Consider the following 22,451-nt stretch of genomic DNA (forward strand, 5'->3'; position numbering starts at 1 on the left):
TCACCACGCCCGGCCTACATTTAAGTCTTTAATCCATGTTGAGTTGATTTTTGTAGATGGTGAAAGGAGGGGGTCCAGTTTCAATCTTTTGCATATGGGTAGCCAGTTTTCCCAGCAACATTTTCCAAATAAGAAGTCCATTCCCCATTGCTTGTTATTGTTGGCTTTGTTAAACAACAGATGCTTGTAGATGTGCACCTTTATTTCTAGGTTCTTTAACCTGTTCCATTGGTCTATGTGTCTATTTTTGTACCAATACCATGCTGTTTTGGTTACTATAGCCTTGTACTATAGTTTGAAGTTGGGTGGTGTGATACCTCTGGCTTTGTTCTTTTTGCTTAGGACTGCTTTGGCTATTTGGGCTCTTTTTTGGTTCCAAAAAATTTTTCTAAAAATTTCCTTAAAATTTAGAAAAATTTTAGAATAGTTTTTTTCTAATTCTGTGAAAAACGTCACAGAAATAGCATTGAATATATAAATTGCTTTGGGCAGTATGGCCATTTTAACACTACTGATTCTTCCTATCCATGAGCATGGAATGTTTTTCTATTTGTGTCATCTCTGATTTCTATGAGCAGTGTTTTATAATTCTCATTGTAGACATCTTCCACCGCCCTGGTTGCTGTATTCCAGTTATTTTGTTCTTTTTGTGGCTATTGTGAATGGGACTGAGTTCCTAATTTGGTTCTCAGCTTGGATGTTACTGGTGTGAAGAAATGTTACTGATTTTTGTATAGTGATATCGTATCCTGAAACTTTCTGAGGTTGTTTATCAGATCTAGGAGGTTTTGGGCAAGAGATTATGGGGTAGAAAAACATTTTTTGAATTAGGATTGGTCCAGATCTTAAACTGTCACTGCAAGACACGGGTGGTCAATAACCGGTCCACAGTGGATTGAACCTAACATGGGAACAATATGAAGCTGAAAACTTGAAATGAGTGGAAACATTATGGATCAATAACCTCTGCATATTTCAGTCTGATGTGTGGAAGTGATATACTTAAAAAGAAAACACTTATATCTTCCAACAAAAAGTAAAGTTCCAATGGCTAATACAACATGATTGATGTTTTACTGGGGCATTTAATACCCTCACTGATTATTGAGTATTAGAATTTTGGCTAAGCTGCCTAACCAGATAGGGTTTAAGAATATAAGATGGTATTAGGAGAAATGAAAAAAGAGACAGATGGAAAAAGAGCCAAGACTTTAAGAAACCACACACAATTATAAAACCTGTGTTTATAGAAATGTCAAGGCATTCAAGGTACATAAGATATTATTATACTGCAACCTGAAATATATCACTTTGATACAATCAATTCTGCATAACTCCTGTATTTACAGAATGGAAAGCAATCAACTAATGGGCAGCAAGGTTGACATTTAGCATAATTCAAAGCTGTTGTTCACCATTGTGGTAAAGCATGACAGACGGGGGCAGAGAGTCAGCAAGTGGGGTTTCTGATTTACACACCTTGCAAGATTAGATTAAAGGCATTGTTGTCAGCCTTTAGAGGGAACCCACCACCCATATTTCATTTTGGTAAGGATAGCAAAAGTCACAAAAGTGTGGCATTTGAGTATCCTCCCTGAAATAGTTTTTACAAAAGTTAAACATTTTTTTAAAAAAGAGTCAACCGATAATCAAAAATTTACCAAGCCCCTCTTATATGCCTAATATAGACTAAAAACACTATGAAATAGAAAATAATTTTAAGATATGGCCTTTGCCCACAATGAGCTGACAGTCTTCTTGGATAAACAAGATTAATACATACTAAAGTATCTATAAGACAGTGTTAGACTCTTATGTACTTCAGGACATAAGAAAACAAAAACGGATGGACTGGCGGAGACTCGAACAGCCATAGCCGACTGTTACTGCGCACTTCCCACGTGCAAGGCATTGTGTTAAGAACTTGCTCACATGACTGCATTTCCTTCTCCCACAAACTCATGAGATGGGTAAGTATGATAAGTATCACCATTTTTCAAAGGAAAAATATGAACAGAAAGTCATTTGCCCAAAGATTCACAATTATGAGGTAGTAGGGGCAGGATTAGTTTCATGTGTATTGAAATCCAGAACTTAAGTAAAAGGCCCCATGAATCCAAACTGGTGTTTAGTGGAATTACAACCCAAAAGAGATTGAAAAGGGGAAAAAGTAGCATAAAAGATGAGGTTACTAATAGCATAAGATGGCAAAGCATGTGCTCAAAACTCTTCCAGCTGGGTACAGTGGCGCACACCTATAATCCCAGCACTTTGGGAGGTTGAGGTGAGAGGATTGCTTCAGTCCAGGAGTTTGAGACCACCCTGGGAAATATGGCAAGACCCTGACTATACGAAAAAAATTTTTTAGTTAGCTGAGTGTGGTGGCATGTGCCTGGGTCCCAGCTACTTGGGAGGCTGAGGCGGGAGGATTGCTTGAGCCCAGAAGGTTGAGGCTACAGTGAGCCGTGTTCAAAACACTGTGCTCCAGCCTGGAGAGATCCTGTTTCGAGAGAAAAAAAAAAACTCTTTTCATAATTACAATGCTCTTTAAAAAAATAAATAAATAAAGAGTACCAAGAGCATATACAGTGTTATTTCATTCTCTGATCTTCTGAAGGGTTTTATGGCAATTTCCAGACTCACTTTGAAATTTATCATAGAGTTTCTTTTTTTTTTTTTTTTTTTCTTGTTGCCCAGGCTGGAGCGCAATAATCTCAGCTCAGCGCAACCTCTGCCTCCTGGGTTCAAGTGATTTTCCTGCCTCAGCCTCCCAAGTTGCTGGGATTATAGGCATGCGCCACCATGCCTGGCTAATTTTTTGTACTTTTAGAAGAGACGGGGTTTCTGCATGTTGGTCAGGCTGGTCTCCAACTCCCGACCTTAGGTGATTGGCCCGCCTCGGCCTCCCAGAGTGCTAGGATTACAGGCGTGAGCCACCGCGCCCGGCTGAGTTTCATATTTTTAAGGTTCTGAAAAAGGGGAGTACATTAGATATGCAACTTTCTCAAACACCTTAAACTTATATAAGACAAACTGAGTTGAACTAAAAGCCAAAAGTAATGAATCCAGGCAATTACTAAAAAAACAGATTCTCTAAAATCAAAATGCATGCATCAATGTTGCCAACATGTCAAGGAAAGGGAAGGAAAGAATTTTTTGATGTTCAAGAGTAAGAATTTGAAAAGCTATGCATTGTTGCCTTAGTCAAGTAAAAACAGAGCAGAGTGGAATGGTTTCCCCTCCCTTCATATTGCAGTACAGTCTTCGGGGCATCTTTGATGAATGCGCAGGCCTATGGGAACCGCACTATATTCATTTAGTACCTCTGTCTCAGGAAGAGAGGTTTCAGTGCGCCTTGGTTCATCTACAGAAGCCTCATCATCAAACAACCTCCGACAGCAAACCAAAGTAAAAGGGGGTGGCACTTCTTTAAGAAAGGAGACTGCTTCTCGGCGAGATTTTCCATAGAGCTGCGTGCCATTGACCTAGGAAGACAAGGGGATAAGTCAGAACTGAGGCAGCCCCAAATGAAAAAACAAAAATCTCTTATTTATATCCATCTACCAAAATGAAAACAGGACATCATTTTATTTTCCCTGTAAACAAGGGGCCTCGCTTTCATCATATTTATGATTAAATAATATGCAAATAAAAATGTTAGAAATCCTTAAACATTTTAAAATCTAAGGCTAAATCTTTGCGTGTATTGATGGATAAAGTACAAAATGCATGCAGAGTACGCCCTTACTGGGTAAGGGATCTACCTAATTTTTTGCAGCACTGTGGTTTCTCCTTTCTTTTTTTTTTTTTTTTTTTTGAGACGGAGTCTCGCTCTGTCGCCCAGGCTGGAGTGCAGAGGCGCAATCTCGGCTCACTGCAAGCTCCGCCTCCCGGGTTCACGCCATTCTCCCGCCTCAGCCTCTGAGTAGCTGGGACTACAGGCGCCCGCCACCACGCCTGGCTAATTTTTTGTTTTTTTTTGCTGCAAATGACAGGACTTTATTCTTTTTATGGCTGAATAGTATCCTATTTTCCTATCTATTCATCCGTTGATGGACAATTAAGTTGATTCTATAACTCTTCAATATATTGATTTCCTTTTTTTGGATATATATCCAGAAGTGGAATGAATGGACCACATGGTAGTCCTTGTTGGAGGTGGGAGGGACAGCATTAGGAGATATACCTAATGCTAAATGACGAGTTAATGGGTGCAGCAAAACAACATGGCACATGGATACATATGTAACAAACCTGCACATTGTGCACATGTACCCTAAAACCTAAAGTATAATTAAAAAAAAAAAACTAGCTATAAAAGAAATGATGAGAAACATCATCAATCAAATGATGAGAATTTTTTGTATTTTTAGTAGAGACGGGGTTTCACCGTGGTCTCGATCTCCTGACCTCGTGATCCGCCCGCCTCGGCCTCCCAAAGTGCTGGGATTACAAGCGTGAGCCACCGCGCCCGGCCGTGGTTTCTCCTTTCAATACTCCAACGTCATATTCTCTCACCTACCTCTACTCAGCTCTCCTTAAACACAGTAAGTATCACTTACAGCCCTTTAAGACTGTTTCCCTTTGCATTTTCATTTTATAAGAATATCACCACCGAAATTTAAGGATGTTAAAAAAACTGTTTAATTTATTGCTTAAAGTATAGCTAATAAGTCTAGAATACTTGGCTGTCAAAATTTAACATCAGTCCACAATATTCATTCACATCCCATACATTCTTAATACCATTCTAGAAAAATAACTTCTATTGAAAAGAAATATACATAACTTTGCATCAGTTACATGCTCTGCTGATACAGCAATCAAGCATATATAGAAAATACTAAAATAATTTTTAAAATAATTTTATGCAAGTGTCTCATATGTTTAAAGGAAAAAAGTATTCTTTATTAACGATTAATCCTTGTCACCAAAAAATCATCTAAATTTCATATTACTTTTGGCGCATAATAATAATACTTGGCACCAAAGATGATTTGGCTACATAATTCTAATTTTTCATATATATGACTTGAGCTCAAAGGGTCCTGTCAGTTCTAACTATAGGTCTCTAAAAGCTGATCTGTCTGCTACTCCCAAAAAGCTGAGGCATGAACAGAATCTGGGCAACAAATAATCTTTTCGCATCTGACTCCTACCCTCCTGGGAGGGTTTAGAAGCATTATTTGTTTTCAAGATATTTCTAGTCTGGCATTAATTTCTAATAGGTGCCGTGTTAATGTTGAGATAACTGGCCAGCCTGACTTTACTGGAAGAAGCCCTTCTACAAATCTTTCACTGCACCAAAGAGGAAGAGGACACTGGGTTGCTGGAAGCCTTGAGCAGAGGGCTGAGTCTCAGGTCCACTATTCCTGGGAACCACTCTCAAACCTGCAACATATCAAGCACTTTGCCATCAAGTCAGACATATCTCCCTGCCTCTTCATTATTTACAAGGAAACCACCACATGGTAAAGAGACCCACGTGCACTTTAGGAAGCTAGCTCTACTGGAAAGTCTTCATGACAAATGAAGAGGTCTAGGGGACAGCAAGCTCAGCAGCTGATGAAAGGTTTTACCTTGGGATAACTCCAAGTCAACCTTTACATAAGAAGAGGCAGGGAGGTACCCATCAGTGGTCACACCGTATCCATGATTTCAACTGTTGTCACAAATGCACAAAGTTCTAAAATCAACTAAATGGGTAGTAACTTATACTAAAAAAATGCAAGGAGATAGAATCAGAGCAGGAATTCTACCCATACATGAGTATGAGTTTGTGTTGCACTTCAACAAATTAGAAAGTCACTTTTCAGGTTTTTATCTTGGAGTACCTTTAAATATTTATTTATCTCATTACTTATTCATTTGAATTGTCTCCAATTATTATACCAGTGCCTGGTAGTCCTCCTCACTGCTCTGTTGCTAAAGGGATTGGTCACATTTCCCATTACCAACTCCTATCTAAGGGGATTTATAGCTGCTGTAAATAGCTGTTCTGGGCTGAGACTTGGCACAGTGTTCTAACCCCAAAGCATATTTGTGTTTCTGGTTTTAAGTTCCAAGGAGTACATTACACACACACACACACACACACACACACACACACACACACACGACACTTTGAGTTCAGGAGTTTATTTGGCTAACTGTACTGAGACTTTTAAATTTTGTATTTTTGGTTATTCAGAAGAAGCTAATTTGGCTAACTGTACAGAGACTTTTAAATTTTGTATTTTTGGTTATTCAGAAGAAGCTAATTTTTATTTTAGAATTCATAATACTTCTCAAGGTCCTTCAACTTGTGACCCTCCTAAGTGCTGTCAAATCTCGAGTATCCCAAGTTTTTAACTGGAAAATGCACACACACATACACACTTCCAGAGTACAGAACATTGCACAAGTGCGGCCCCACTATTTTACCACATCCAACCATCATCCCAGCCCATAAAGCCTGTTAATATGCCTTTTTCACAGTGATAACATTGCCAATGCCCCGCAATGAGATACTGCTTTATAATTTACAGGGATGGTATTTCATTAGATCCTTACAGGCGCATAGTGAAGTGGGCATTTATTGATGAAGGAACTGATTCTCAACAAAGTCAAGTGACATGCCAAGGGACACATGCTAACCTGTGGCAATTCAGACCAAAAGTGGCTTTTCTGACTCCAAATCTGTGTTTCTTTCCTTATCTCAAGCTCTTTCACCAGATTATCTATATTTAAGAATTCAAAAACTCTTCACACTACCTTATTATAGCACATTCTTTTACAAGGTGGTAGGCCCATGGGACCCTAGTCTTGGCTAAAGCATACAGAATTCAGCTGATGGCTGGGATCACCTATACTTGCTCTACTGTGATCCAGCCAACATTTCTTTAGCGCCTACCACATACTAGTAGTGATTTATACTTAATACCACCAAATTTCACACTTAAAAATGGTTAAAATGGGCCAGGCATGGTGGCTCATGACTGTAATTCCAGTACTTTGGGAGGCTGAGGTAGAAGAATTGCTTGAGGCCAGGCGTTCAAGACCAGCATGGGCAAAATAGCAAGACTCTGTCTCCACAAAATAACTAAAAAATTAGCTGGGCATGGTGGCGCACAGCTATGGTCCTAGCTACTCGGGAGGTTGAGGTGAGAAGATTGCTTGAGCCCAGGAGTTTGATGCTGCAGTAAGCTATGACCACGCCACTGCACTCCAGCCCAGGCAACAGAGTGAGACTCTGACTCTTAAAAAAAAAAAAAAAAAGAAAAAAGTTAAAATGGTAAATTTCATGTTATATATATTTTGCCACAAAAAAAAAAAAAACAGTGGACCGGGTACAGTGGCTCACACATGTAATCCCAGCAGTTTGGGAGACTGAGGTGGGTGGATTGTTTGAGTTCAGGGGTTTGAGACCAGCTTGGGCAACATAGCAAGGCCCTGTCTCAAAAAAAAAAAAAAAAGTGAATTAAATTGGTTATACTCATACCTCTACTTGTCCTGAACAAATGTATCTCATTTCTCAACACCTAATAACTACATACTACAGCAATAGTCTCCAATCTACAAATGATCATGTATGATATCCACAAAGATATGCCCGTGCCCAGCCAATAAGAAGAGGAAGACCAAAAAGAAAGCATAATTATTCTAATAAAACGTAGGGCATTAATCTGCAATAAGAAGCCCAATACCATTCCCTTGAACACCTCTAAAAATAAGCAACTTACTACATCTTAGGACTCCAATACCCTACCCTCCCACGCTTATGACAGAATTTGATAACTAGTCATAGCACTTTCCCTCTAAAAGTGAAATTCTACCAGAATCCTTCCCATTATACTCCTTTAGGTAGCTGGACACTACTAATAAATTGCAATTACACCCAACATGAGACCTACTTGCTATCTCTGTCATTTCACTGTGAACAAACATAAATTTTAGAAAAAAAAAAAAAAAAAACTCTAAAATTAAGGCCCATGGGATTCTGATCTTGGCTAAAGCTACTAGGTTGATTCTATTGAATCCAACCTAGGGCTTCTTGTGTATCCTAACTCTTGGGAGAACCCTATTCTATGCAGTCTTTTTGTGTAACCATTCCCCAAGACCTTTCCTCTCAAGAAAGTCCTTTCAAAGCAGAGGTGCTCTAGAACTGCTTTGATTAAAGAGAGGCTGGAGAGCCTGGGCAAGCCCAATAGAGGCTGCCATTTTGAGGGAGAAGTCCCAAGGAGAAAATGTGAAAACCAGTATGCCTGAGGTCATTCAGCTGTAATCCTTGTTAGAAATAATCAATAAAAGCTGCAAATAAATGTGGCTATATGTTGCAACAAGGCTCAGGGATTCAAATTTTGCTAAAAAAGAATGTTAATATGCTATCAAACTTCTTTCCTGGTCATTCATTTAAATAAAGAACATCCCAGGAGCCCCAAAGATGGGGAAAATAAAATGAAAGCGTAGCTACTTCCTTTATCATCCAGTAACCTGTTCGGTTTTTTTCAATCTAAGAGGCTCATATTACATTGGCATTGGTAACACTATAACTCAGGAGATTTGTGATGAGAACATATTTTCCTAAAACTTACGAATTCCTGCCTGTGTCTTTCTTTCCCCATAAATTTTACCTCAAGCAGCTCATCTTCTGGCTGTAGGAGACCCAATGTATCAACAGGACCACCAGAAACAATTGAAGAAATATAATGGTGCCCATCAAAGGAATCCACTTCCACACCAAGCCTCAGAGTGTGAATAGGCAGCAGCTGTAGCAAAACACAAAGCAATGATCAAACATGACAATGACACATCCGGCTATTCATCCTCCATCCAGTGCTATTTTGAAGTGAAAAACTCCACCTCTTGAATTAGATCACCAAAATCCTCAAAGAGGACAATAATGGGAAAATTAGCTTCAGGTAAAATTATGAAGTCATTGGTCATCTTGTTCTCACTTCTCTTTTCTTCCGGATTCCCTGGAAATGAGGAGACAGATGTATACAGTCTTAGCTTCAATTCTAAGCTCCAGGCAGTTTACACTTCCGTCCGTAGTCCTCAGTATATGTGCTGTGTTTCACTTTTCTATGGGACTCCCCATCCCCTAGAACATCCTAACTTTTCTTTATTATCTAATTAACTTCTACTCACACTAAATGCCACAGCAGGAAGCCATGAGTTCATAAGCCTCCATCTGGGGTTCAAGACCACCCTCCGTACATCTCCATCACAGCTCACAACATACTGGGCTTAGAATTTCTTTTTTATTTTTTTTGAGACAGAGTCTCGCTCTGTTGCCTAGGCTGGAGTGCAGAAGTATAGTGGTGCAATTTCAGCTCACTGTAATCTCCACCTCCTGGATTCAAGCAATTCTCATGCCTCAGGTTCCCAAGTAGCTGAGACTACAGGCGTGCGCTGCCGTGCCCGGCTATTTTTTTTGTATTTTTAGTAGAGACGAGGTTTCGCCATGTTGAGAATTCCTAGTTTCTTGATTGTCCCTCTTCCACTCCTTACCTGAATGCAGAGTCTGTACCTTTAATCTTCATAACTTCATCCCTGGAACAGTACCTGGCACTAAACATGAGCTCATTAAATGTTATTTGAACTAATCCATGAAAAATAGTGCCTCATTTAAGATGTCCTTTTCCATCTAGCCAACTTAAGTGAAAACATTTCCGATTTGGGAAAGGCAATCGTTTATCCATTCTAGGTCTGTGAGGATTCATATGGGCTAAGATACGAGTCAAGGGCTGAGAAACTCTAGCCAATGTCAAGTAAAGAGATGAATGTCTCAGTTGCACTCATCTTTGTTGGTTGTAATGGTCAAGGGCATTCACCAAACTCCATTCCCCTGACTTTCAAAGACAGACTAAAGATTTCTCATTGTGGCTTATAATCTCAAATATGGTAAATGGTACTCGTGATGGTTTACATTTCCTGTATCAATAGTCTGATACCTAAAAAACACCAGACCTACCTCGAACTATATTTTATAAGGAGAAAACCCTACACAGGGTGGCAGTGCATCCACCATGTGGCTGTCTTCCTCTTCTGTGATTCTCTATCCCTGAGCTTGCCACCTCCCTCAGTCTTCTGCTTTCAGTCCCCAGAGTGCCACAGGCCTTCCTTCAGACAACATCTGAGGCTCACTTCTGTCTCACTATAGACATGCAGACAAATGTGAAGTGGCAAGGAGTCTGGCTGACTAAGACCTCAACACGCACATGAGGGACTTCTAGCCCTGGGATAATTTCCTGAAAATTAAGTGCTCCTGACCACTAAGCACTTCAGGATCTACGACCATCTCTGGCAAGAAGATGTTCTAGTTCTGTAAATGAAAGGTTAAGATAGTTTTTCCAGCCGGGCGCAATAGCTCACGCCTGTAATCCCAACACTTTGGGAGGCCGAAGTGAGCGGATCATGAGGTCAGGTGATCAAGACCATCCTGGCTAACACAGTGAAACCCTGTCTCTACTAAAAATACAAAAAAATTAGCCGGGCATGGTGGCAGGCGCCTGTAGTCCCAGCTACTTGGGAGGCTGAGGCAGGAGAATGGCGTAAGTAAACCCGGGAGGTGGAGCTTGCAGTGAGCCGAGATCGTGCCACTGCACTCCAGCCTGGGCGACAGAGCAAGACTCTGCCTCAAAAAAAAAAAAAGATAGTTTTTCCTCCTGTTCCCTCTCTGTGCTTTCTTTCTTCCTCACTGTTGCCACTTCATTCTCTTGTCATTGTACCAAATCATGGGTATGGATAGCTAAGGAGATATTAGTGTCATGTAGCAGGACATCTAAAGGAGGTGAGGAAAAGCTCTCAGAGAAATGTTTCTGTATTAACAGTTCACCACTCATCTCTGCCAACTGTCTTCCTTCCTTGTTTATGAGCCAGATGCTACAGGGCAGAGAGTTGCCAGTGAATCCACCATAGCTCATCCCCAGTGCAGTGCTGGGGCTTATACTGGCTTGAGAGCGGACTGTTAAATTTTCACTGATTTTGCAAGCCGGTTGTTAAACACAGCTATTATTTAAAATTAAACCATATAAAGTTACAATTAATAAAAATAAATGTAGGCCGGGTGTGGTAGCTCACACCTCTTTAATCTCAACACTTTGGGAGGCCAAGGCGGGCAGATCACCTGAGGTAGTGAGTTCAAGACCAGCCCGACCAACATGGAGAAACCCCATCTCTACTAAAAATACAAAATTAGCTGAGTGTGGTGGCAGATGCCTGTAATCCCAGCTATTCAGGAGGCTAAGGCAGGAAAATCGCTTGAGCCCAGGAGGCAGAGGTTGCAGTGAGCTGAGATTGAGCCATTGCACTCTAGCCTGGGCAATAGGACTGAAACTCCGTCTCTAAATAAATAAATAAATAAATAGGCCAGGCGCGGTGGCTCACGCCTGTAATCCCAACACTTTGGGAGGCCGATACGGGTGGATTGCCTGAGGTCAGGAGTTCAAGACCAGCCTGGCCAACTGAAACCCTGTCTCTACTAAAAATATAAAAATTAGCTGAGCATGGTGGGGCACACCTGTAATCCCAGCTACTTGGGAGGCTGAGGCAGGAGAATTCCTCGAACCCAGGAGGCAGAGGTTGCAGTGAGCCGAGACTGCTCCATTGCACTCCAGCCTGGGCGACAGAGCGAGACTCCATCTCAAAAAAATAAATTAATTAATTAATTAAATAAAGTAAAATAAAAATATAAATATAACAAGTACTCAAAATGCATTACTTCCTAATTATTTTTCACTCTTTTACTAATATCTATGTTCATGAAGTGATTTATATCTACTACATCTGTACAGAGAGGAACACTCTCTATCAGAACTCAAAGAATACTGAGGGGTGGACAACTGAAAGAGACACATGAAGTGCTTGATTTGGTTAGCTGCTAAATGCAGGTGGGACAAGTAATTAAACGGTCTTACTCCTACAGAGAAGCCTGCAGCAATGAAGCACTACTGTGCATTGCCTCTCAGCTCACCGATCAGTGACGCCATTTTGGTAGCTTTATATCTGCCATGATGGGAGTATTTACACCACAGATATTGGTACATGCTACAAATTGGAGCTGCCTTCCCACCCGCGTCCCCCTACCGCCACCTGCCGCCCCATGCCGCTTTTGAGAGCTAGAAACTTACCAGCATACCACTGATCTATAATATAGTTTGGACATGATATCCAGCATATATGTACGGGGTATAAACTGCGTGCAAGGTATTGGGCTATGAGCTGGAAATATAGGATGAAGTCTTTGCCCTCCTAGAACTAACATCTAGCATGGCAGACAGATAATAAGTAGGCAAAAAGGTAAGTAGACAAAGCAAATACATAAATAACCAACCAATCAACAAGCAGCAGGATTATCACAGTCCTGATATGATAGGCAAAGAATATAAGGAAATGCATCCAAGGAATGTGTGACCATTGTGTGAAAAACAAACAAGCAGTTACTAATTGTGTTAAGTGCTGCAAGGAAGGAATCAGGGTTATGATATCAGAGCCCCACTAGTGGAGGCCATTTTGGAAAGTTGGTCAGAGCAGGCTCCACACTGAAGGGGACACTTAAGGTGAGACTTGAGGGATAACAGTGAGTCAGCCCTACAAAAAAGCCTACTGGGGGATGGCTGTGGGAGGTGAGCAAAAAGGATAATTGCTAAATTTCTGGTTTGAGCAAATGAGTAAATGGTGGTAACAACTTCTGCATAGAAATAAGTGCCCAAATTAAAACAAAGATCCCGCTGTACACAGAGATCTTTGCTACTTACATAATAATATGCCCTCATACAAGATAAAAGGGTTAAGGCAAGAACTGGTCCCAATCCACATCTATTCATATGATGACCCCCATTCCCACCTCTATGGAACAGCTGGAGTCAGGATTCACAGAGGCTCACCCATGTCATCCCGTGCCCTCCACACATGGGCTGTGCCTTCTAGGCTATTCCCCTAGGTATCTGTAAACACCACATGCTCCCTAGAAAACTTAAATGGTGAACAAAACATGCTCTATCTTCAATTAGGCTGAACAAATAAACCAGAAATGATGTTTATGAAATCTGTCAATCTGAAGGATGCCTACCTAATATTAGTTCTGAATCTAAATCTGAGTACAGCTGAGTTACTAAGATTTCATGTTACATTGCTGCAGGCTTCTCTGCGGGAGCAGGACTGTTTAATTACCTGTCCCAGCTGCATTTAGCAACTAAACAAATCAAGCATTTCATCTGTCTGTTTTAGTTGTCCACCCCTTTCAGTATGCAGAGTTCTTAGCAGAAAGTGCTGAAATGACAGTGAGTGAAACAGATGATTGGTGCCTTCACACACACTGCATGTCATGCTTTTTGATGCTTATTCAACGTGCTTTGTGAGGGGTTCTATTTAAACTGACAAAATTAATGAGCAACAGGATTTTCATGATCCTAATATAAGTAAAGGATACAAGCAAATGCATTCAAGGGAAGCGTGGCCATTGAGTGCTTTACTGTCAGTGCAAAAATGAAGATCAAATGAGATCAAGAAGGCTTGAGGCCTTCTGCCCACAAGTGGTGAGACCTATCATGAAACAAACTACAGCCCATTCATTTTGCTCAAAGCTTTACTTTTAGGATACTATAACAGGATATCAAAATGCTTAAGTAGGAATATAAATGATATTGCTTCAGGGGGAGAAGAAACTTCTGGAAAGGAATGCTTCGAAAAGGTGTCAGTGGGATGGGGAAGGATTTTCCAAAAATGTTGAACTTGACAGAAAATAGAACAGAAAGAACCCATGATTGGTTCTTGTAACTCTCATACACAAAGTATTAAATAGCCATTTATGTTTAAAGATTAGGGAGTTACTAAATTTACCATAAATAAAAAACAAACTTTTCAAGAATGAGGCTACAAGTTTTAAAGTAATGGAAAACCACAAGCATGATGGCCTCCGAACTTAGGTGTGCCCCCTCAGAGGTTATACAAAACAATCGATCCATTAGAGCTTCATTTATGTTTTGTTTTTCTCACCCTTCCAAAATTTTATTTTATTTTATTTTATTTGAGACAGAGTTTCGCTCTTGTTGCCCAGGCTGGAGTGCAATGGTGTGATCTCGGCTCACTGCAACCACCGCCTCTCAAGTTTAAGTGATTCTGCCTTAACCTCCCCAGCAGCTGGGATTACAGGTGCATACCACCATGCCCGGCTAATTTTTGTATTTTTAGTAGAGATGGGGTTTCATCATGTTGGTCAGGCTGGTCTCGAACCCCTGACCTCAGGTGATCCACCCACCTTGGCCTCCCAAAGTGCTAGGATTACAGGCGTGAGTCACTGCTCCCGGTCCCCTCCAAAATTTTAATTCAGAATGTTCAAAAAATGTGTAACAGGTACTCTGTTGTACAGTAGTAAATTGAAAGTTCTCTTCAGTCACCTAATATTAAGGTCAAACATCAGTTGCTATTTAGCATTTTGTATATAATTTATGTTTCCTGCCTGGCCCATGTGATATATCTGAATTTTTGATACTTGAACTAACACTTTGCATTTGGCTTTCTCCCCCTACCTATGTTCACGGTAGTGCCTTCACCTGAAATACTCATTGTACTCATTTGTACTCCAAATCTATTCTTCAGAGTATAGTTCAAATGCCATCCTACCAATAAGCCTCCATCTGTCTTGAGGAAGTAATATCCTTCTAGAACACACATTAGGCATTTTAGCAATATCTGAATAATAATTCTCTACAGACTGAGGCAAGAAAGGAATCAAAATTCCCTTTAGGAACCTTACCCCAAACCTACAGAATCAGAGTATCAGCAAGGAGGAACAAAATAGGGCATGTGTATTTTGAAAAAGCTCCTCTGATGTTTCTGATACGCCACCTGCACTACTAGGTAACCACTGCTACTATAGTTGATTCTGTGTCTTAACGTTCTCCACTTAAAAAGAGAGCAGCAAAGTATAAAATTACATCCTTGAGAACTGGTAACAGCATTGCTTCTGTGGATGAGAGGACTGGGGTGGGAGAAAAAAAATCACCTTTTGCAGTACATATTTCTATACCTTTTAAATTGTATGTCTTGCCCATATGTTATCTATTTAAAATTTAAAAGAAGAAAAAAGAATGATGCAAGCTTAGAAGCCAGATAACCCTTGATTTGTTTCCTTTTTTGAAAATTTTTTTATAAATTTATTTTTTAATAGTTCTGGAACACTTCACGAATTTGTGTGTCATCCTTGCACAGGGGCCATGCTAATCTTCTCTGTATCATTCCAATTTTAGTATATGTGCTGCCTAAGCAAGCACGTGATTTGTTTCCTAATTCCACCCCCTTACTAGCTGCATATGATCTTGGGCAAGTTACTTTACCTGCCTGACAGTCAAGTTTCCCATATTAAAAATGGGAAGGGGAAAATGCTTGCTGACCAATACAGGTTACTATTAAAAATATAGGAGAAAATATATTTAAAGCAAAGAACCGGCCCTCGTAACTGAACAGTAACATCCACTATAACTCTTGGAAAGCCCAGTACGTCCCACTTGCCTTAAAAATTATATTTGTTCAGTATAAAGTGGTTGGGGAGAAACCATATTTTAATGTTCTCTGGGTCAGGAAATGTAACTCAAGAGAGAAATAAAGTTAAATTTGTCATCTGTTCTGTCAAAACCAGAGAGCAGGACCTGGTGTTTTTGTTTCCCACACAAGTGATATTACTGATGCTCACTTCATATTACAATTGATGGCCAGCAGAAAGGTCACTAGAATGAGCTTAATGCTTCTCCCTCATAGGGCTGTGATTATCTTAATAGTAAACACTTGCCAAGAAAGCCATCCCTAAAAGTGCAAGTCTCCCTAGATGCGGGAAAACTGTTCTTGTGTCATGATTAACAGCTTCCTAGAAGCAGTGCAGCTAATGCTTAAGTCACTGTAAATAGCTTTCACCTCCCTCTTTCTCCACAACTCCACCCACCTCAGAAGAAAATCTTATCTATTAACATTAGCCCATAATATATGAAGATGCTTCTTTTCTTAAAATACAGAGACAGGGTCTCCCTCTGTTGACCAGGTTGGTCTCAAACTCCTGGCCTCGAGATCCTCTGCCTCAGCCTCCCAAAGTGCTGGGATTATATGCATAAACCACCCCTCCCAGGCATGTAGATGCTTCTGGAATCATCCCTTCAAGAGTGGTGGCCATGGGATGGCAACCATCTAAAAGCAGCTAGACCCATAGAAACATAATTGTTCTAATCAGAAAGCTGATGAGACAGAGGAAAAACCTCCAGCCTGGACCTCAGATCATAGAAAAAACCCTGCTCAAAACCTCCCACTGGTGTTACCTGTGACTGAGGATGAAGTCCATACATATCACCGGGGCTCCCAAGGGGCCCTTTAACCCCTAGTCTTCCTCTCCAGCATCATTTAACAATATTCTGCTCTTCACTTAGTTTGACCCAGACACTCTGAAAGAAACAACTTCTATTCCCCCAACACGCGAGCCCTTTCCCACAGCAGAGCCACTGTACTTGCTGCTCCTCTTTTCCACATTTTCATCCTTCAAGCCTGGGCTCAGAAAGGCTTTCCCTGGCTCCCTCTAAAGTGTCCCCCACCCCAGTTATGCTCAACTTACTGTTTATTCATTTGCAGCACTTCTTACAATCTACAACTATCTTACAAGTTATTTTTTACTTGTTTATTACCATGCCCCTATACAATCGCAGAATCTAAGCTCTATGAGAGCAAGGACCCTTTCCATTTTGCTTCCTGCAGATGGTGGCACAGTGTCTGGCATAGAGTAGGAGCTCAGTAAATAGTTCAGGAATGGATGAATGCATTCTAAGCTACAACCTGCCTCTGCTACGATCTAGCTGTATAATTTCGGTCAAGTCATTCGACCTAGGCAACCTTTACTATCCTCCTGTCTGTAAAATCGGTTTTGACTGGTTAGTTAAAATCTCCCTTACATATTGTAGGGAGAAATTAGTAGCTACTGAATTAAGATGCAAATTTCCAATTATAAGAGGATTTTTAAAAATCATAGCTGATCAAAATGAAGAAAAATTCTATGGACATTTAATAAGTAAGAAATTAATGTAGAAAAATGTAAAAATATATGATAATGTTACATGGAAAAACTACACACCCCTTCTATCCCACATACGCACACACACACTGAACAAAAGGCAGGTAATACTGACTGCAAATACATAAATATGTAGCTAACAACTAAATATGTAAAGAGAATAATGCGGCCAGGCATGGTGGCTCACGCCTGTAATCCCAGCACTTTGGGAGGCCAAGGTGGGCGGATCACCTGAAGTCAGGAGTTCAAGACCAGCCTGGCCAACACGGTGAAACCCCGTCTCTATAAAAATACAAAAATTAGCTGGGCATGATAGCAGGTGCCTGTAATCCCAGCTACTCGGGAAGCTGAGGCTGAAAAATTGCTTGAACCCGGGAGGTGGAGGTTGCAGTGAGCCAAGATGGTGCCACTGCACTCCAACCTGGGCAACAGAGCGAGACTGCGTCTCCAAAAAAAAAAAAAAAAAAAAAAAAGAAAAATGTAATTTTGGGTGACTCTTTTTCTTCCAGTGAAGAAAATAGGGAAACAAGAAAAGCAACTTTTTGTCACAACAAAATTTCAATTAATTAAATGTTTTTTAAAGCATATTAAAAGAAAAAGGCCTTTGAAAGTTCAGTCTAAAAGTGCTAGAGGCATATAACTGGGAAACAAAACTACCATTTATTGGCCATTTCTTATATTTTGGCACTAAGCTACATTAATTAAGGTATATATGAAATATTATTTCTCTTTAGTCTTCTACAACACAATTATTATTGTTCATATTATTTAGAGAAAAAATTACGCCAGTTAGTACCTCCGAAAGCATTTCATCAAATGTTACTTTCTTAAGCCTTCCCTGACCAACCTATCTAAACTTGCAAACAAACCCCCACTCCTGAATTTCCTATGTTCCCTGCCTTAATATTCTCCATGGCACATATCACCTATACGGTACAACTTACTTATTTTTGGCCTCCTCCCATTAAAATATAAGTTCTATAGGATGGGAATTTTTCTTTCTGCTTTATTCTTTTCTGGAACCTGAGCAACCAGTAGCGGACCTAGCACAGAGTACATATAATACATATTTGATGAATGAATGAACAGCCAAATGTACTAGTGAGTTTTTATAAGGTGGTTCTGAAAGTGTGTTCAACTCAAAGCCCTTCTGCCCATTTATACCAGAGTTACTGAGTACAAATATATATATGTGTGTATGTGTGTGTATATATGTATATGTACATTCTATAGAGGTTGATCAGGAAAGACGACACAGTAAGAGTGGAGGCAGAGAACTAAGGAGTGAGAGTGAGAAAGAACATCTTCTGCCTAGAGAAAGAGAATCACACTCTTTAAAAATGTACACAAAGTGTGCTTTGTGCCTTTTTTCCTTGCTGTCTTTTACTTATTATAAAAGATGATTCAGGGTCTTAGGCTTTGAATGTGGGAGGACAGACATGTAAAGCTGAACCACGTGATGAATGGAGCCTGATCAGGGCAGGACTTCCCTGCAAGGACATATCCTGAGTTCTAAAGCAATATGACACAGGAGGCTAAAAAGCTAATCAGGAAACCTCGGAAAAGCAAAGCAAGTATTTCAGCAGCCCACACTACTAACGAGAGAAGATTAGAGTTCAGGTTCCACCAGGATAAGAGGACTGGTAAACACCCCAGGGTCTTTTGTGGATTACCCGGGAGGCTGTGCGTTTTTTTTTTTTTTTTGACAGGATCTCGCTGTATTGCCCAGGCTGGAGTGCAGTGGCACAATCTCGGCTCACTGAGGCCTCTGCCTCCCAGGTTCAAGCGATTCTCCCTTCTCAGCCTCCCGAGTAGATGGGATTACAGGCACCCACCACCATGCCTGGCTAATTTTTGTATTTTTAGGAGAGACGAGGTTTTACCATGTTGCCCAGGCTGGTCTTGAACTCCTGACCTCAGGTGATCTTCCTGCCTTGGCCTCCCAAAATGCTAGGATTACAGGCGTGAGCCACTGTGCCTGGCCAAGGCTGTGTCTTAAAAGTGAAGCAAATCAGAGGTAGTCTGAATCTTAGCAGAACTACTGTACCTCTGCCCTGTCTCTAAGATGAGCACCCACCACACACACACACACACACACACACACACACACACACACACACTCTCTCTCTCTCTCTCTCTCACTGACTCACTCACATCCTCTCTCTCTCTCTCTATTCCCTCCCCTCCCTCTATCACCACATTAGCAGGCAGGGTAAGACCTCTCTGGACAGAGATAACTGATACTATCTGAAGCCTTTTATAGTTATCAGATATTTAATCAAATTTTGGCATGACAAGAGAATACCCAAACAAAAAGACAAAACATTAAACGACAGAAACAGATCCAAAGTTGATCCAGATATTGGAATTACTTTAAGTAATTTATAAGCTATGGTTAACATGTTGAAGAAATAGAGGAAAAGATGGCAAATACAGAAATAGATGAAAAATATAGTTTTGTTTTTTTTTTTTTGAGATGGAGTCTCACTCTGTCGCTCAGCCTGGAGTGCAGTGGCGCGATCTCAGCTCACTGCAAGCTCCGCCTCCCGGGTTCACGCCATTCTCCTGCCTCAGCCTCCCGAGTAGCTGGGACTACAGGCACCCGCCACCACGCCCAGCTAATTTTTTGTATTTTTAGTAGAGATGGGGTTTCACTGTGTTAGCCAGGATGGTCTTGATCTCCTGACCTCGTGATCCACCCGCCTCGGCCTCCCAAAGTGCTGGGATTACAGGCGTAAGCCACTGCATCCAGCCTAGATTTTTTTTTACATTGGGAATTTAGCTGGAGAATTATAATCTAAAAAGAAATAAAATGAAAATTCCATACTAGATAAATAACTAAAATTAAGGACTTAATAGATGGGCTTTAGCAGCTGATTAGCCACAGGATGTTTAGTGAACTGGAAGACAGTTAAACAGAAAATATCTAAGAGTTTAGTGTAAATTAAAGAGCAATTTCATGCAACACTGATTTATATGATAATAATAAAAATAATAATAAGAGCCTGGCCGGGCACAGTGGTTCACACCTGTAATTCCAGCACTTTAGGAGGCCAAGGCTTCACCTGAGGGCTGGAGTTTGCGACCAGCTTGGCCAACACAGTGAAACTCCATCTCTACTAAAAATAGAAAAAATTAGCCAGGTGTGGTGGTGGGCACCTATAATCCCAGCTACCTGGGAGGCTGAGGCAGGAGAATCACTTGAACCCGGGAGGCGGAGGTTGCAGTGAGCGAAGATTGCACCATTGCACTCCAGCCTAGGCAGTAAGAACAAAACTCCGTCTCAAAAAACAAGAGCCTACTATGTGCTTGCAACTATTATAGGCATATTATAGTTAAAATACCTATATAAATCTATGAGGCAGGTACAATATTAAGCATAATATAGTTAATTCCTGTATAAATCTGTGAGGCAGGTATTAATAATATTTCCTCTTTACATACAAAAAACTGAGACATGGACTTTAGATCATTTTCTAAGATTACACAGCTATGAAATTCTGCATAAGCCAGAATTTGAACTCAGGCAGTTTGGTTCTAGAATCCATGTAATCAGTACACTATAATGCAGTAATTAATAACAAATGAAGCTTGATGAGGTGTTTGTCTTTGAGACGGAGTTTCCCTCTTGTTGCCCAGGCTGGAGTGCAATGGCATGATCTCGGCTCACTGCAACATCCGCCTCCCGGGTTCAAGTGATTCTCCTGCCTCAGCCTCCCGACTAGCTAGGATTACAGGTGCCCACCACCACACCTGGCTAATTTTTTTTTGTATTTTTAGTAGAGACAGGGTTTCACTATGTTTTCTTTGTTTTTGTTTTTGTTTTTTGAGACGGAGTCTCGCTCTGTTGCCCAGGCTGGAGTGCAGTGGCACGATCTCGACTCACCACAACCTCCGCCTCCTGGGTTCAAGCGATTCTTCTCCCTCAGCCTACCAAGTAGGTGGGGCTACAGGTGCATGCCACCATGCCTGGCTAATTTTTGTATTTTTAGTAGAGACAGGGTTTCACTATGTTGGCCAGGCTGGTCTCGAACTTCGGACCTCGTGATCTGCCCACCTCGGCCTCCCAAAGTGCTGGGATTACAGGCGTGAGCCACCATGCCCAGCTTTGTGTTTGTATTTCTTACTCGCATTTTGAATTAAATCCCTCTTAATATATTGAGATGGCATTAATATTTAGTCACTACTCTAATCTGACTTTGTAAATAATTTAAAATCAAACTACAAGATAAGCCGTATTGCTTTTTGTATTTTCCTCAGATTTTGTACATCTGAGGAAAGCTTGGTCGGTTGGTTGACACAGTCACAATGATGAAGTGACTCAAGATGCAGGTAAACTGGGAAGGGAAGAAAGACTCTCAAGTGTCAGCCTTGAAAATTCAAACCTGGCCAGGCGTGGTGACTCATGCCTATAATCCCAGCACTCTGGGAGGCCGAGGCAGGTCGATCACCTGAGGTCAGGAGTTCGAGACTAGCCTGACCAACATGGTGAAACCTCATCTCTACTTAAAAAAGAAAAAAATTAGCCAGGGGTGGTGACACATGTCTGTAAGTCCCAGCTACTCAGGAGGCTGAGGCAGGAGAATCATTTGAACCCAGGCGGTGGGGGTTGCAATGAGCTGAGATCATGCCACTGCACTCCAGCCTGGGTGACAGAGCAAGACTCCATTACAAAAAAAAAAAGAAAGAAAAGAAAATTCAAACCTATAAAATTATGGCACACATAGCATAAAATCATGGAAGATAAATATTGATTACAAATATTCAACCAAGAAGAAAATGTAGCACTATCTAAAGACTTTTCAACTTCTTATGAAACCTTCATGGGATGCAGAAAATGAATTTTTAGCCGGGCGCTGTGGCTCACGCTTGTATTCCAAGCACTTTGGGAGGCCAAGGCGGGTGGATTACCTGAGGTCAGGAGTTGGAGACCAGCGTGACCAACAGGGAGAAACCTCGTCTCTACTAAAAATCCAAAATTAGCCGGACATGGTGGTGCATGCCTGTAATCCTAGCTACTAGAGAGGCTGAGGCAGGAGAATCGCTTGAACCCGGGAGAGGTGCGGTGGTGAGCCAAGATTGTGCCACTGCACTCCAGCCTGGGCAACAAGGGTGAAACTCTGTCTCAAAAAAAAAAAAAAAAAAAAAGAAAATACATTCTTAAAACTGCATGTGACAGAAGAGTTTAAGGTAGGCTCAGCACTTACATCCCGCGCAGAATTACAGTATGACTTCTGAAACCACTCAGGCAAGCACATCTTTCCTTTCTTATCAATTGTTGAGGAGGCCACCTACAAGGCTTCTCTAAGTTTCAATTGCCCTGGCCTCTGCTTATCCAGAGGGGAATGTTTAGTGACAGGACACTAAAAAATGTTGGGAAAAAAACTGTAGAAGTTGTCTTCTGGCACCTTGCCAATAG

At 41.0% G+C, this 22,451-nt stretch overlaps 1 protein-coding gene and 1 non-coding gene across 3 annotated transcripts in view; both read right to left on the reverse strand.

The window, feature by feature from the left end:
- Window positions 1-22,451, reverse strand: part of PATJ (PATJ crumbs cell polarity complex component) — a 416,500-nt gene that overhangs the window by 323,360 nt on the left and 70,689 nt on the right. For both annotated transcript variants that reach the window (XM_058430929.1, XM_032137686.2), the window contains exons 15-16: window positions 8,613-8,747; window positions 3,324-3,485 (exon numbers count right to left, since the gene is read on the reverse strand). In XM_058430929.1, the coding sequence (XP_058286912.1) occupies window positions 3,324-3,485; window positions 8,613-8,747 (297 nt within the window). The remainder of the gene's footprint in view (window positions 1-3,323; window positions 3,486-8,612; window positions 8,748-22,451) is intronic.
- Window positions 15,151-15,257, reverse strand: LOC116458205 (U6 spliceosomal RNA). Its single transcript, XR_004245253.1, has one exon. It is a non-coding gene; the product is annotated as a U6 spliceosomal RNA (small nuclear RNA).

The sequence above is a fragment of the Hylobates moloch genome, unplaced genomic scaffold, assembly GCF_009828535.3.
Source record: "Hylobates moloch isolate HMO894 unplaced genomic scaffold, HMol_V3 SCAFFOLD_18, whole genome shotgun sequence".
NCBI classification, from domain to species: Eukaryota; Metazoa; Chordata; class Mammalia; order Primates; family Hylobatidae; genus Hylobates; species Hylobates moloch.